The sequence below is a fragment of the Dipodomys spectabilis genome, unplaced genomic scaffold (genome assembly GCF_019054845.1).
Source record: "Dipodomys spectabilis isolate Male_0828 unplaced genomic scaffold, ASM1905484v1 ptg000265l, whole genome shotgun sequence".
Taxonomy (NCBI): domain Eukaryota; kingdom Metazoa; phylum Chordata; class Mammalia; order Rodentia; family Heteromyidae; genus Dipodomys; species Dipodomys spectabilis.
In genome coordinates this window covers 113,784-128,165 of record NW_024870942.1, presented here as the reverse complement: position 1 = coordinate 128,165, position 14,382 = coordinate 113,784, and the positions used below count along the sequence as shown (strand labels likewise).

Sequence of the window (14,382 nt, the reverse complement as noted above, 5' to 3'; positions counted from 1 at the left end):
GGTTTTGGTGGTTAATTAGAGACAAGAGTCTCATGGACTTTCCTGCTTGGGCTGGCTTTGAACTGCAGTCCTCAGATTTCAGCCTCCTCAGTAACTAGGATTACAAATATGAACTACTGGTGCCTGGCTGCTACTTGAAGTTTATGAGTTTGCTAGACTAAGGAAGGGCTGCTTTGTTACAAGTTTTTGAAGAAAAGAATATGCACTCAGTGATAGCCAAGTAAAAGATGACTGTAAAATGCTTGCAAGAATCTATTTTCAACTTATAGCTCATGGCACCCTGTGATTTACAGGCTGTCCCCCAAATCAGAGACCATTCCAGAGAGTAAGCCTTTACTTTTGATCATGTTTGGTGCACAGGAATAGCTGTCATCAGATGTGGTTGAGGACGTGAGGATCAAACTTGTAATCTTTTCAGCAATACCAAACACCCCTCCAAGATCCATCTTATCCCAAAATTTGAAAGTCTGGAAATTGCAGCATCTGATTTCTCATTCTTGGTGGAAAGGTGAAGCAGAATATGTGAGGAGAGCTATATATCTGATTAAAATATATACAGAGAGCTCTAAAAAATTAAGCTGTCAAAAAATCAACAACCTAATTAATTAACAGTCAAAGACGATCAACAAAAAAGGTAAAATTCCCAACAAATATATGAAGAATTGTTCAACATTCCTAGCCATAAAATAAACGCAAACCAAAACAATATTGAGAGGCTGGATTTAACACTTGTAATTCTAGCTACTAGGAAATCTGAGATGTGTATTTGCAGTTCAAAGTCAACCAAGTGCAAAATTCCTGAGACACTTTTCTTCAATTAATCACCACAAAACTAAACAGCCTGAAGCCGAACTGTGCTTCAAGTGGTAGTTGCTACCCTTGAGTTCAAGGGCCAGTACCAGCACACACACATACATACACACACACACACACACACACACAGAGAATATGAATGATCAATAATATGTATATAAGCAAAAATGCTGAGGATATAATTAAAAGGAACCCTAAACCTCTGAGGCCCCTATCAAAATCAGTATGAAATTTTAACAAAAACTATAAGCAAACAGAATTATTGTATGACCCAGCCATATTCCTCAAACATTTATACAGTAGAATATAAGTCAGAATGTAAGGCACCTGCATACCTATGTCCATTGTTGCACTTGCTACAATAACCAAAAATGGAAATGGCCCAACTTTGTTATAGCCATTGAAGATAGATAGATACATAGATGCATGATAGATTGATAAATAGATGATAGATGATAGAGAAACATAGATATAGATCACTAAGACATTTCCCTACAGACTGTGAGACAGTGAATGAGTATATATTTCCCTTCTCTCTTACTTTTTGTGCCATGAATACTTCTCACAAGGAAAAATGTACTACATGGCCAAAAAATGATAAATAGGTAATGCCTAAAATAGACAGTCCAAGACATGTGTATATTCTTTTTTTGCCATCCATTCTGTCTAGTAACCATGGTCATCTCCTCCCCATTTTGGCTTGGCAGATACTAGGAAAGCCATGCTTCACTAGGATCACAACCTCCAAGCTACCAGAATAGAAATTCAATTTCTTTTGTTAAGAACATGTTATTTATTGAGATAAACTCAGCTTTATTCTGGAATAACCTTCTTTAGATCATCAACTTATGAGGAAGACATTAATATTTACATTTTCAGCTGTGCCTCTGAACATAAAAGCTTGTGACCTTAGCCAAGTTCAGGGGGATAGAGTGATATCAGAGGATGAACATACACAAGCCAGGTGTGGGGGTGCATGCCATAATCCCAGAAAGTTGGAAGGTATAGGGAGTAGGATCATGGCCTTGGAAAAAGTTCAAGACTTTATCTGAAAAACAATCTAAAAGCAAGAAGACTGGAGCATGAGATTAAAATGTTAGAAGACTTGCTTAGCAAGTATAAAGCCCTGAATTCAATCCATGTTACCACAGAGCATAAGAATTAAAAAACCAAAACCAAAACCAAAACAAAACTTGAATATATAGAACATTTCACTCATCTCTAAGTTTTGTAATTCTAAAATTACAAATTTCCCACTCAGTCTGGGAACTATGGTACAGACTGTTTTTCCTTCTCACTGTGAAAGCTCTGTGAGGCATGTCTATTCCATGTTCTCCTATTGTGATTCTAGTGCTGGATGTGGTGATGGCAACAGTTGTAGTCTGGTTCCTCTCCCTGAAGCAGAGCTATCACAGCAGGGGCTCAGAAGCCAGGCTGATGTCACTGTTTGTGTTCAGCTCCCCCTGTGGTTTCTGCCACTGTGTCTCTCAGAGCACAGTAGTACACAGCCGAGTCTGACACTAGGACTGTGGCTTTCTTCAAGTGGAAGGAGGTGTTTTCTTTATCATACATGGCTTCAAATCCTTTATGGCTTCCCATCTCATTGGCCTTGGCGACTTTAATAAGGAGCTGCAGACCTTCTCCAGGGTATTGGACATACCAGAATAGGGTGGGGTACTGTTTGGTTTCATAGGAACAGTTCACAGTCAGGGAAGCCCCTTCTGACACGGCCACTTGGACTTGTGTTTGGGTCACCGAGTCTCCATTGCTTCCTCCTGAAAACAAAATATGAGAATTCAGTGAGAATTACCTTGATATGCTCCATTATGACCCTCCTGTTTCTTAGCGAAACCATGATTAAAGATTCCCTCAGCATCATGAACAGAAGAATCATTTTTTTGTGTGCCATATCACTCACCAAACAATAAGAGCAGTGTAATCACTGGTCCTGGGGAGCAGCTCATTTTCAGAGCTTCTGCAGTCTGTGAATCTTGACCTCTTGTTCTAAGGAAAGGTGAAGGCATAGGGAAAGATGAATGTAAGCTGAGGATGACAGCAGGAAGTTGGTGTGTGTTTGGAAGACGCGCCCCCTTGTGGACAAGATCCAAAACTCAGAGGACTGTTAACATCTCAAAGGCCAGTTCTATAACTCCATTTCTGGATCTCCCTCTCCCTCTCCCTCCTCTCCCCTCCTCCCCACCTCCCCACAGCTACTTGTAGCTTTCTGGTGATTAATTCTGTTTTCTTTTTTTATTTTGAGCCATTACATTGCCTTATTTGGGAACACTACTCCAAACATTTGTAAGAAGTATTTATCTTTACTACTTGACTTTATTTTTTGGTCACCCAGTGAGTCACTGAAAAATTAGAAAAACAAGTTTTAGGATAGATAGGCATTAGGTCAGTTTGGATAGCAGAGACTTAAATTTTACTATTCCCACACTTCAAATAATATCAGAAATCTGCCAGGTAATTAATAAATACATATCAATGCAAATTAAATGAATAAATGGTAGTTTAATCATAGCACTTGGGAGGCTAAGGCATGATGTGCATCAGTTCTAGGCTAGCATGAGCTACATAGCAACTTTTTTTTTTTTGGTCAGGTTGTGGGGCCTGAACTCTGGGCCTGAGCACTGTCCCTCAGCTCTTCAGCTCAAGGCTAGTGCCCTACCACTTAAGCCACAGTGCCACTTCCGGCTTTTTTCTTTTTGCTTATGTGGTGCTGAGGAATCAAACCCAGGGCCTCAGGCATGCAAGGCAAGCACTCTACCACTGAGCCAACTTCCCAGCCCCTACATAGCAACTTTTAAGCAACCTGGATTACATAGACAGTGACCTTGTCCCAACAAAAATACATTAGTGAAAATTTCAATACCCTGCTTTCACCAATAGATAGGTAAGTCAAGCAAAAAAATCAATAAAGAAAACTCAGAACTAAACAAAAACAGATAAAATGGACTTAAGGAACATCAATAAAGTATTTCATACAGCAGTCCACCGAACATTCTCTAAAATACATAATATTTTATTTCATAAAGAAATCTTAGCAAATGCAGAAAAAATTAAAAATCCCCTGCATTCTATTAGATTACAAGCAATTAAAAAACTCAGTTTGGTAAAAGATACTACAAATATTTAAACACTTGAAGATTGAGTAAACACATTGTGAATGACAAATGGATCAATAAAGAAATAAAAGAAAAAAATCTAAAATGTTCTGGAATCTAATCAAAATAAAAAACACAAACTACCAGAATCTTGGGGAAACAGCAAAGGACATGATGTCAGTTGTAATTAAAAGTGCCCAGATTCTATACCAAAAAAATAAAAGCCACATAAAACTTCCAAATACAAAGACTAACATACACATCAAACTTCTAGAAAAACAAAAGCAAACAAAATCTTGAATTATTGGACAGGAATAAATAATAAAGATTAGGGAAGAAGTTAATAAAATTATAATTTAAAATATACACAAACCAGGTGATAGTGGCTCACATCTGTAATCCTAACTACTCAGGAAGCTGAGATCTGAGGACCTTGGTTCAAAGCCATCCCAGGCAGGAAAGTACTTGAAACTCTTATCTTCAATTAACCACCAGAAAACCAGAAGTGTTATTGTGGTTCAATCTGGTAAACCACTAGCTTTGAGCAAAAGAGCTCAGAGACAGTGCACAGGCCATGAGTTCAAGCCCCATGACAAGCAATAAAATAATAACAACAATAAAATGAATAAATATCACAAACACCAAAGAATAAAGAAGGTCATGTTGGAAAACTTTAAAAATTTATGTTTAGATAAACTGGAAACTCCAGAAAGAATTAACAAATTTTCAAATATAATTTATCGACCCAAATTCAATTGAGGATATGTCACTTAAGCAGATCTGACATAAAGAATGAAATTAAAAATGTAATAAAGAATATTCCAACAAAGAAAAGCCCAGAACTGTATGAATTAAAAGCCAAACTCTATCAGACCTTCTAAGAAGAACTAATCCCAATAGTCATCAAGCTTTGCAATAAAATAGGAAAGAAAAAAATACTACTGACCTCATTTTATAAAGCCAGTATTGTACTTTTCCCAATCTAGGCAGATACCCAATCAAAAAAGAGAGAATTATAAATCAATCTCCTGATGAACATTTCTGGAAAAATACTCACTAAAATACGAACAATTCAACAATACATTAAAAAGACCATACACCACGAACAATTTGGAATGTAAGGAAATAGAAGGAATATAAAGAATATAAAGCAATATAAGGAAAGCTCAGCATACATAAATCAATAAATATATCACATTACATAAGTACTATCACAAAAAATTCACAAGATCATTTCAACTGACACATAAAAAGCCCTTAACCAAATTCAACTTTATTTATGATAAAAGCTCTGAAAAAAACTTAGAAAAGAATTCACTGAATTCTACATATGAGAAATGTATAACGAACATCATTACCTTTGTACAACTAGCATATATTAATAAAAATAAGTAGATAAAGTTGGGCATTGGGGGCTAATGCTTATAATCCTAGCTACTCAGAAGGCTCACATGTGAGGATTGTGGTTTGAAGCCAGCTCAGGGGGGAAATTCTGTGAGACTCTTGTCTCCAATTAACCACCAAAAATCAGAGGTGGTGCTGTGCTCAAATGGTAGTGATAGACTTACATGAAAAAGCTCAAGGACAGAACTCAGGCCCCGAGTTCAAGCCCCACAAGTAATGGGGAGAAAAAGCAGAAGTAGATAAATACAGTAAATAAGAAATATCTTTATTTTAATTTACATGGTGAATAGTGTGGTTGAAGAAATGGTCTAGCCTTAAAAGTCAAATTCTTTGATGAAAATATCATAATATCTGACTTCATTCAGAAGAACCATAATAGCAAAATGATCATAGTCTTGGCACAAAAACAGACACGTTGACCAATGAAACAGAATAGAGGACCCAGAACTGGGACATGAGTATTGGTGGGGAGTTGCAGCAGGGCTATGAGTGGAATGTGGAAGAACTTAGAAATCAATGAGAAAAATCACACAAGCTAATTTCCAGCTAGTAATAGACTCACATGTCCTAACTTTAAGAACTCAACTTGCTTCAGGGCCTTGGAGTCTTAAGAAAAACAAGTGAATTAAGTTATTGTTACTATGTGAAATACAGGTAAAACTCAGGGAATGTAACAGAAATATATTTGGCCATTAGAAGACAGTGGCTGAACTGAGAGTATAAACACTGTAATGTCTTATACACTCTCCTTAGATATTTTGCCATTTTTTCCCAGAATGGCTTGAACATAGAAAGAAACATACAAAACATGAAAATTTAGGCTAATTCTTAACATTTGTCTATCTTTCTTATATGAGTCTTAAGGCACTTTGAGACCTCACTAGGAGTGACATCTATGTTCAATACAAAATAAGTTCATAAGTTTGATAAATATCATTGAATGTGCAATAGATGACACAGGAAATTTTCTTTGTCATTGAGATGAAAACTAAAAGTCTCCTAGCATAAATCTGTGGCTCACCTATTCTCAGTAAATGTACTTTTAAAAATTCATAAATCTATGCTTTCTAGTTTTCTTATCCAAGATCTCTCATTTGCAATAGTAACAGTCTCCTAACATACAAACTGGGAACTCCAAATGCTTCTAGAATGCCAAAGATTTCACATAAACTACTTCAACAACTTGGCCCTGAATCTTTAGCAATCACCATGGTGATTAGCATGTGTGATACTGTACGCTTTCAGTACCCTTCACTTCCTTCTAATATTGAGATCCTGCTGTTATGGACCATTAAGTTCTAGAATCACAATCTGTGTATGTGTTTCGTAGGACCAATATTACATCATCTCTTACCCCGGATTTTTCTAGATACCAACACTGGAAAAGTGACTGAATGCAAACAGTTTATTTAGGGAATGCAGAAAATACAGATAGAAAGAAAAGGGAAAAATCATCAGTTCACAAGGATGTGAGGAAACTTGTAGTTTCTTTAAAGATGGCTTTTGATTTTTTTCTGTAAAATATTCTCTATAAAAAGTTCAGAAAAGAAATATCTGCTTTCCTACAAAACTTTTGTCCTGGAAACAATACAGTTTGCTTATATGCTATTAAAATGACATCAAGCAGCATTACTATCTTGCATAAGGAGAGAAACCAGCTGTGCTCAGTCACTGCGTGCTCTCTCTCTCCCTATTATGCTGAAGCTGTCACACAGGAGGCAGAAGTAACTGGATATTCCAGCATGGAGAAGACTGCTCTGGGAGATCATCCAGTGAGTGTCACTGCCATAGCTGTGGTATTAACATGAGTAAGGGACCATCCCTACCAGCATCTGATGTGTTGACCTTTGGAAGGGAGCTATGACCTCCCTGTCTGCCTTGAAAGAATGTTTAATAAATCTGTGTCCATCAGTGATATGAGAAACCTCAGATTACAGTGTTGTCAATATAAAATCTACTTTCATTAGGGTTGGGAGTGTGGCTCAAGCAGTTAGAGGGCTTACTTAGCAGGTGAAAGTCCCTGAGTTCAAAAATCAATACTTCAAAAAATATACCTTTATAAATATTATGAAATACTAAAAGTATAAGAATAAAAAGACTCAACATCTCAAGAATGATGAGACGGCACATGCACAATGAAGCGCATTGTCCTATACCAGAAGAAATGTAAAACAGCCTATTTAAGAAGCTAATCATGTAGGTAAAGGGCCACATCTAACTTCAGGAAAAAAAAGGTCTTCCATGCAAACACAAGATGATGAATATAAGAGATTAAATTGTGACTTGGAAAATCATTCTTACAATCATTAAAATTTAAGTTTATAAGATTGGACAATTGTAAAATGCTATGTTAAAATATATTAAGAGGAAATAAATAAAAGTATCAGAATGTGTGAACCTATTTGAATAATATATTAATATAGAACAAAATGTCAGCCATGACTTATTGGTATGAAAGCTTTGTAAGGTATTTAAATATTCTTCCTGATATTTTACAGTTTATAGTGAGAAAAATCAAGTAAATGAAACATAATAGACTTTCTATGAATAAGATTATTCTCTGGACAAATCACAATGACACTCTAGATTTCTAGATTCTAGACTCTAGATTTCTATCATATAAGTTACATATAATTAACTCTCAGAGTTTATTCAAAATGTCCTAACTACTCCAAACTGACATCCTTTCAGGATGTATGACCCTACACCATAATCAATCACAAATCAATTAAAGACCTCAATGTAAGGCCAAATACCCTGAAATTATTAACGGAAGGGATAAGAAAAACACTAAGGCTCCTTGGAACAGGTCAAAACGTCTTTATTTTGCAAGTAAAGAACCAGAAACACAACAAATAAAAGAAAGGCTGGATAAATGTGATTGCATTAAACTGAAGAGTTTCTGCATGGCAAAGGAGATAGATAGCAGGATAAATAGAAAGCCCACAGGTTGGGAGAAGATATTTACTAGCCATACATCAGACAAAGGTCTCATCTATAAAATTTACTTAGAGAGCTCAAAAAATTAACTCCCTCAAAAATATCCTTAAAGAAACAACAATTCCCATCAATAAGTGGGCTTAAGACTTAAAGAGATACTTCCTAAAGAAGAAATAAGAATGGCCAATAGACACATGAAGAAATATTCAACACCTCTTACCATAAAAGAAATGCAAATCAAAACAATTCCATGTCATCCCAGTTAGAATGGCCATTATCAAGAAAACTAATAATAACAGTTGATGACATGGATGTGGCCATGATTTATGAGAACTTAATTAAATGAGATTTTAAACTTGTTTGAAGTATGGATGAAGCAGTATGGATGAAGCAGTATGGATGTTCCTGAAAAGGCTCAACATACAGCTTCCCTAGGGCCTAGCAATCCCACTCCTTGGCATTTACACAAATGATCACAAACCAGCCTGCACTAATGCCACCAGCACAAGCATGTTCATTGCAACATTATTTACCATAATCAAGATATGGAATTAACCCAGATGCCCCTCACTGGATGAACGGATCAAGAAAATGAGATATATATATATATATATATATATACACAATGGAATTCTATGTTTCCATAAGAAAGAATGATGTGGCCCATTTGTAAGGAAATGATGGACTTGGAAAAAAGTATATTAAGTGAAGTAAGACAGATCCAAAGAAACATAGAATGTTTGGTTTCCCCCGTTAATCCAATGTGTAGTAAAAGACAATTACACTTGGACATGATTAATTAAACATAACTTGAAGTATGGCACAGTGAGAACAAAGGAGGATATTCTTAGGAAAGGACCACAATGGCTATGTGCATATGACCATATAAAATGATGCTTATCAAAATGAACTCCAAGAAATGGAAACAGAACTTTTTTATTTACTGTTTTCAGTACTTCCTTCCTTTCTTTCTTTCTTCCTTCCTTCCTTCCTTCCTTTCTTTCTTTCTTTCTTTCTTTCTTCCTTCCTTCCTTCCTTCCTTTCTTTTTTTTCTTTCTTTTTTTCATTGTCATTGTTTTTTTATTTCAGTACCCTTTGTCTTGTATATAAGTTTATCTGATTTGGGGAAGGGAAGGGCATCACAGAAACAGTGTGACAAAGGGTGAACCAATTCAAAGCTATACTTATTAGACACTATGTTAGAAATAACCTTACAACTTATGGGAAAGGAGGTAGGGAAAGGGGGAAAGTGGGAGAAAATGAGGGCTGGGTCACAGTGTTCAAAAAGAACTGTACTCACTACCTTATTTATGTAACTGTAGCCCATCTGTACATAACATTTACAATAATATTTAAATTTAAATTAAGAACAAGATTGTACAAGGGGCTTAGAATTTACCATGTCATGTAAGTGAAAATGTCCAGATTGGGATCACAACTTTTGGCATTATGAATGTATCCTTTCTCCAGCCTCATCTCATATTTCCCACTTCTTTTTTCATATGTGTACAGTGAATATTCTTTAAACTTTTTGAACTATTAACAATTTAGCAAAATTAATACCAGGAAGATGGGACATGATGTAATGTTATACTTCATAACTCAGTAGTTAAACTATAGGATTTCAGTAGAGAGTGTGAATCATCTAGAAATGTAAGAAATATATCTCATATTTGGGAAATGAGCTCATCATCCTATTTGTGGAAGAGGGTTAGGGAGTTTGTGTTTGAATGAAGAGTACTGTATCATATTAGGAAGAAGTATGATTGTACTAATGGCTTTATTTGAACTTGGAATTAAAGTAGGTGAAGACAGAACTCAAAGTGACAAATAAGTGATGTGGTAGCTATACACTGTTTCCCCATAACTAGGACTGTATACAGCTACCACATCACCTGTTGGTCACCTTGAGTTCTGTCTGCACCTACTTTCCTGCGTGGTTTAGCTTGTAGAAGTCATGCAGAAGATTTGTAATGTAATTGTGATTCAGTAACTATGTCAAGTATTTGCAGATTTCCAGTTCCAGGCACTCAGAACCTCTCAGGCATTGCCCTTGATCTCCCTGTTGACTCACAATCCCACCAGCTCCCACATTGCCTCCTTGTTCACATTATCTTGTTTTGTGTCAAGGATGTCTGAAGAATGAGGCAAATAACATTGCTTTTGCTGAAGTCATTCCTCAAGTGGTATAGAAGATGGTGTGTATAGACAAGATTGCTTTGCCTTTTAGGTTCTGATGTAGAGAATCTTTTCATCTGTGATTTGGTCATTCCTATAATTTTTTGGTGAACAGTCTGCTCAATAATATTTCTCACCTTAAATTTTTTCTCTTTTATTGAGTTGTAAAGCTCTATATATGTTCTGTAAAAACAATCATTTCACAACTTACGTTCTCCATAGATTTTATCCTTGCTAATGGTTTATCTTATTTCCTTAAAGATTTACAAATTACTGTACAGAAAAGTTGAAAGTAATGCTAAAAAATAAAGAAACTTCAATAAACTGGAAAATAAAACTATTAGCTTTAATTCACACAAATTGTACATTACGTAATGCTGCTCACATGAGGAGCAGACCTACTTTTGCTTACGTAGATATAGTGACTCACATCATGAAAAGATGTTCATATAATGAAAAGAAATTTTAAAAGGATTAATATGGAGAACTCACCCTATCAGGATCTACTAGAAAGAACAGTGAAACAGATGGTGTTGGTGAAAATGTGACACATAGGCTAATGTAGATGTTGTATCAGTATAGAAAAAGTAGGTAGTAAAGAAATAATCTTACATATATACATTCAACAATTTTCAGTTAGGTAAGAAACATTTTAATGAAAAAAGAAAAAATGACTTAAAGAAATCAAGTGACCATCCATATCTAGCAAATAAAAATGAACAGCAGGTTCAACTTTTAAATACTTTCAACATAGGCTGGGAAGGTGGCTCAATGGTAGAGCGCTTGGCTTGCATGCCTGAGGCCCTGGGTTCGATTCCTCAGCACCACATAAGCAAAAAGAAAAAAGCCAGAAGTGGTGCTGTGGCTCAAGTGGTAGAGCACTAGCCTTGACCTGATGAGCTGAGGGACAGCACCCAGGCCCAGAGTTCAGGCCCCACGACCAGACCAAAAAAAAAAAAAACTTTCAACTTACATTCATTTAGACAGCATTTTCAGACTCTAAAGCAGTACTTTTTAAGAAAGCGCATTTAAATTTTTTTACTAAATTCAAATTTACAAGTTATGGAAACATTTAATATCCAAATCAAGCAAACAGAAATAAGATAAAGGATGGAAAATGTATCGTGCACATACAGCTTGAAAGATGGAATTGCCATAACATTATTTGATAAAATAAATTTTAACCAAATAAGCAATCCAAAGTTAAGGACTACTTTTAATAATAAAAAGTCAATACATTAGAAACATATAATACTTATAGCTTTCAGAAATACAGGGGGAAATAGATTTCAACAATAATATTTGGGAGTTTAATACTTTGCCTTCAGTAAAAGCTAGGACAACTTAGTAGATTAACAGCAACACTATAAAGCAAGTAACTCTGACACATCTCCACCCAACAGGAGAAGACACATCCATTTCAATTGAGCAAGAAACCCGCTATAGTGTAAGCAGACCATTCAAGACACAAAAGCATGAATGGGAATTAGATGAATGCAACATACATGTGGACCCTCTCCTCAGACATTGTCCTATTTCTGCTTCACTGATATTTTAGGCTGCAAGAAATGGAGAATGGCCTTTGCCCCTGGGGCATGTGGTGAATGAAAGGAAAAATAACCCAAGCAGAAAGTATCCAAAAGACCACTGGGACAAAAGTCACATAGAGGAAAAGATTTATTGCCAATAGAGCAAACAAGGCTAAGTTGTCTTGAGGGAAGGGAGAAGATGGCGTCATCTGGCTCCTTGGAGGACCCTTTATATACAGTTGGGGGCTGGAGGTGTTACCTGTGGTTGAAGGTGGGTGGTGCCTCATCTGCGGAGCTTAGGCCTGTGAAGACTTAAGCTGACTTAGAGTGAAAATGCCCGAATGTTCTGGAAATGCTAAACTAAGCTGCACTGCTGTCAATAACATCTTTATCCCAACTTTTTTTTTCTTTTTATTGCTCTTACATTTTGTCCTGTGGGGATCCAACACACTGCAGTTAATTTATTTTGATACCATCTTGTATCAGCCACTTGGCTCATTCCATGTAAGTTATTTGTAGTGAAAGATGAGGTATAGACTGAGAAGGGAAGAAAAGACCAAACCCATGGAGCAACTGTGGGTGAAACTGCCAATGTAGGAAAGAGACATGAAACTGTTTAAAGGGGCTACACCAGGCTGAGGGTTTGTGTAGAGGCTGCAGGTGCCTAGGGAGTACTGTGTCTCTCACAGCACAGAAGTAAGTGGCAGAGTCTGTATTCTGGGCAGAGGAGATGTACAGCAAGCTGCTGCGTTCCCTGGTGTCTATCGTGGCTACGAGTCTCCCATTGTGCTTTGTTCCTGAAGCAAGGTAAAACAGGCCGATGAGGCCTCCTCTTGGATGTTGCTGAAACCACTGCACAATGGTTACTGTGCTAGAAAAGTTGCACTGCAGCGTGGAGTTCTCTCCCTCCTGGAGAAGCAAGGCTGGAGGACTCTGCTCAACCTGATTTCCTCTTACACCTGAATAAAAGAGAGAAATGATCATTTATGTGATCGTCATTACCACAACTGCAGAGTTCTGAAAGTGCTGCCATAGATTATGAATGAGAAGGACACATCTTCCTGCTTCTCCTCCACATGCTACAGCTGAGAAACCCTCTGTGTACCCTAGATGTGGGACAGCCCAACTCACAGCATATCTGGACTGACAAAAGTCCCAACAGAGTGCTCAATAGCCCTTTCATGTTGCCTGTCTGGTTATGTGAGATAGGTATATATAATTCAACTGGGCCAGGTGTGTCAGGGCTTGACTCTGGCACTGTTCCTTCTACTGCAACCAATCAGCTGAGTTCCTTTACAGCCTCTGTGCAGGAAGCCCATCCCCCACACCTAGCTGAGTGTCTTCATGGAGTGGAGGGGGAGAGGGAGAGTGTGATTCTGATGTTTTCTTAGAACATAGAAAGTGCTATTAGGAAGAAATAATCTATTGAAAATGTACATATTTCTGACACCTGAGTTTATGATTCTGAATAAACAAATGTTTAGTCAGAACTCCTCCTTTAGCTGCAGAGTAGGAAGGTTAATTTTAATCTACAGAAAAGCTATTTCCTTTATAGCCAACAGTGCCCTCTTATGACAAAAAGTATACACAGTATAGGCACCATTTCAGTGAACTTTATTTTTTATGTTATTCCAGGGTTCAATATTATAATTCATAGAGAAATATTTATGTTTTGTGAAGACAAAAATTATCAGGCAACTTTTAAAAGTTGGAAACACTATTAAAAATTGAAAATGGACATAAAATTATGTCTGGTTTGGCTTCAAATTGTGATCTTAAGAACTTGGTTTCCTGAATAGCTTATATTAAAGGTATGAACCACCATTGCCTAGTTATATTTATGGTACTTTAAAATGTAGGCTTATGATCCAAATTAATGCATTAGGCTTCAAATCATTCTTGTTGCATGGGTAATTCAGGACATACAAATTATTATCAACAAGAATGAATACATGATGTCATATATTCATGTGTCCTTTTTGGGAGGTTGTACAATGATTTGAACTCACGACCTAAAGATTGCTAAGTAAGTACTCTATCACTTGAACCACACTTCCAGCTCCTTGTAGTTTATTTTTCAGATAGAGTATGATATATTTGCTATGGACAATCTCATATTGTGATCTCACCAATGCCTATAGCATAATACATGACAGGAGTAAACCACAACACTTCCACTCTGCTTGTTTTTTGAGATGAGGTCTCACTAATTCTACCTATGCTACCTCAATTCATGATACTCCCAATCTCTACCTCCCATGTCATTGCACCAGATTCTCACGCACATTTAAGTCCAACATATGCTTTCTTTTCTTTGGACAGAACCAAGCTTGAAAAGGAAGCAATGACTTTTCTTCCAGTTTGTGTTCCTACTTTAACAGTCACAGGATTTAGTAAAAATCACTATG

At 36.6% G+C, this 14,382-nt stretch overlaps 2 gene segments (V, D, J or C); both read right to left on the bottom strand.

Moving 5' to 3' along the window:
* Nucleotides 1–2,253: 2,253 nt before the first annotated feature.
* On the bottom strand, nucleotides 2,254–2,803 carry LOC122125407. The segment is given in 2 exon segments: nucleotides 2,254–2,588; nucleotides 2,732–2,803. Coding segments are annotated over 2 exon segments (381 nt in total).
* An 8,750-nt stretch (nucleotides 2,804–11,553) lies between these two features.
* LOC122125399 lies at nucleotides 11,554–13,163 on the bottom strand. The segment is given in 2 exon segments: nucleotides 11,554–12,933; nucleotides 13,106–13,163. Coding segments are annotated over 2 exon segments (516 nt in total).
* Between the last annotated feature and the right edge of the window lie 1,219 nt (nucleotides 13,164–14,382).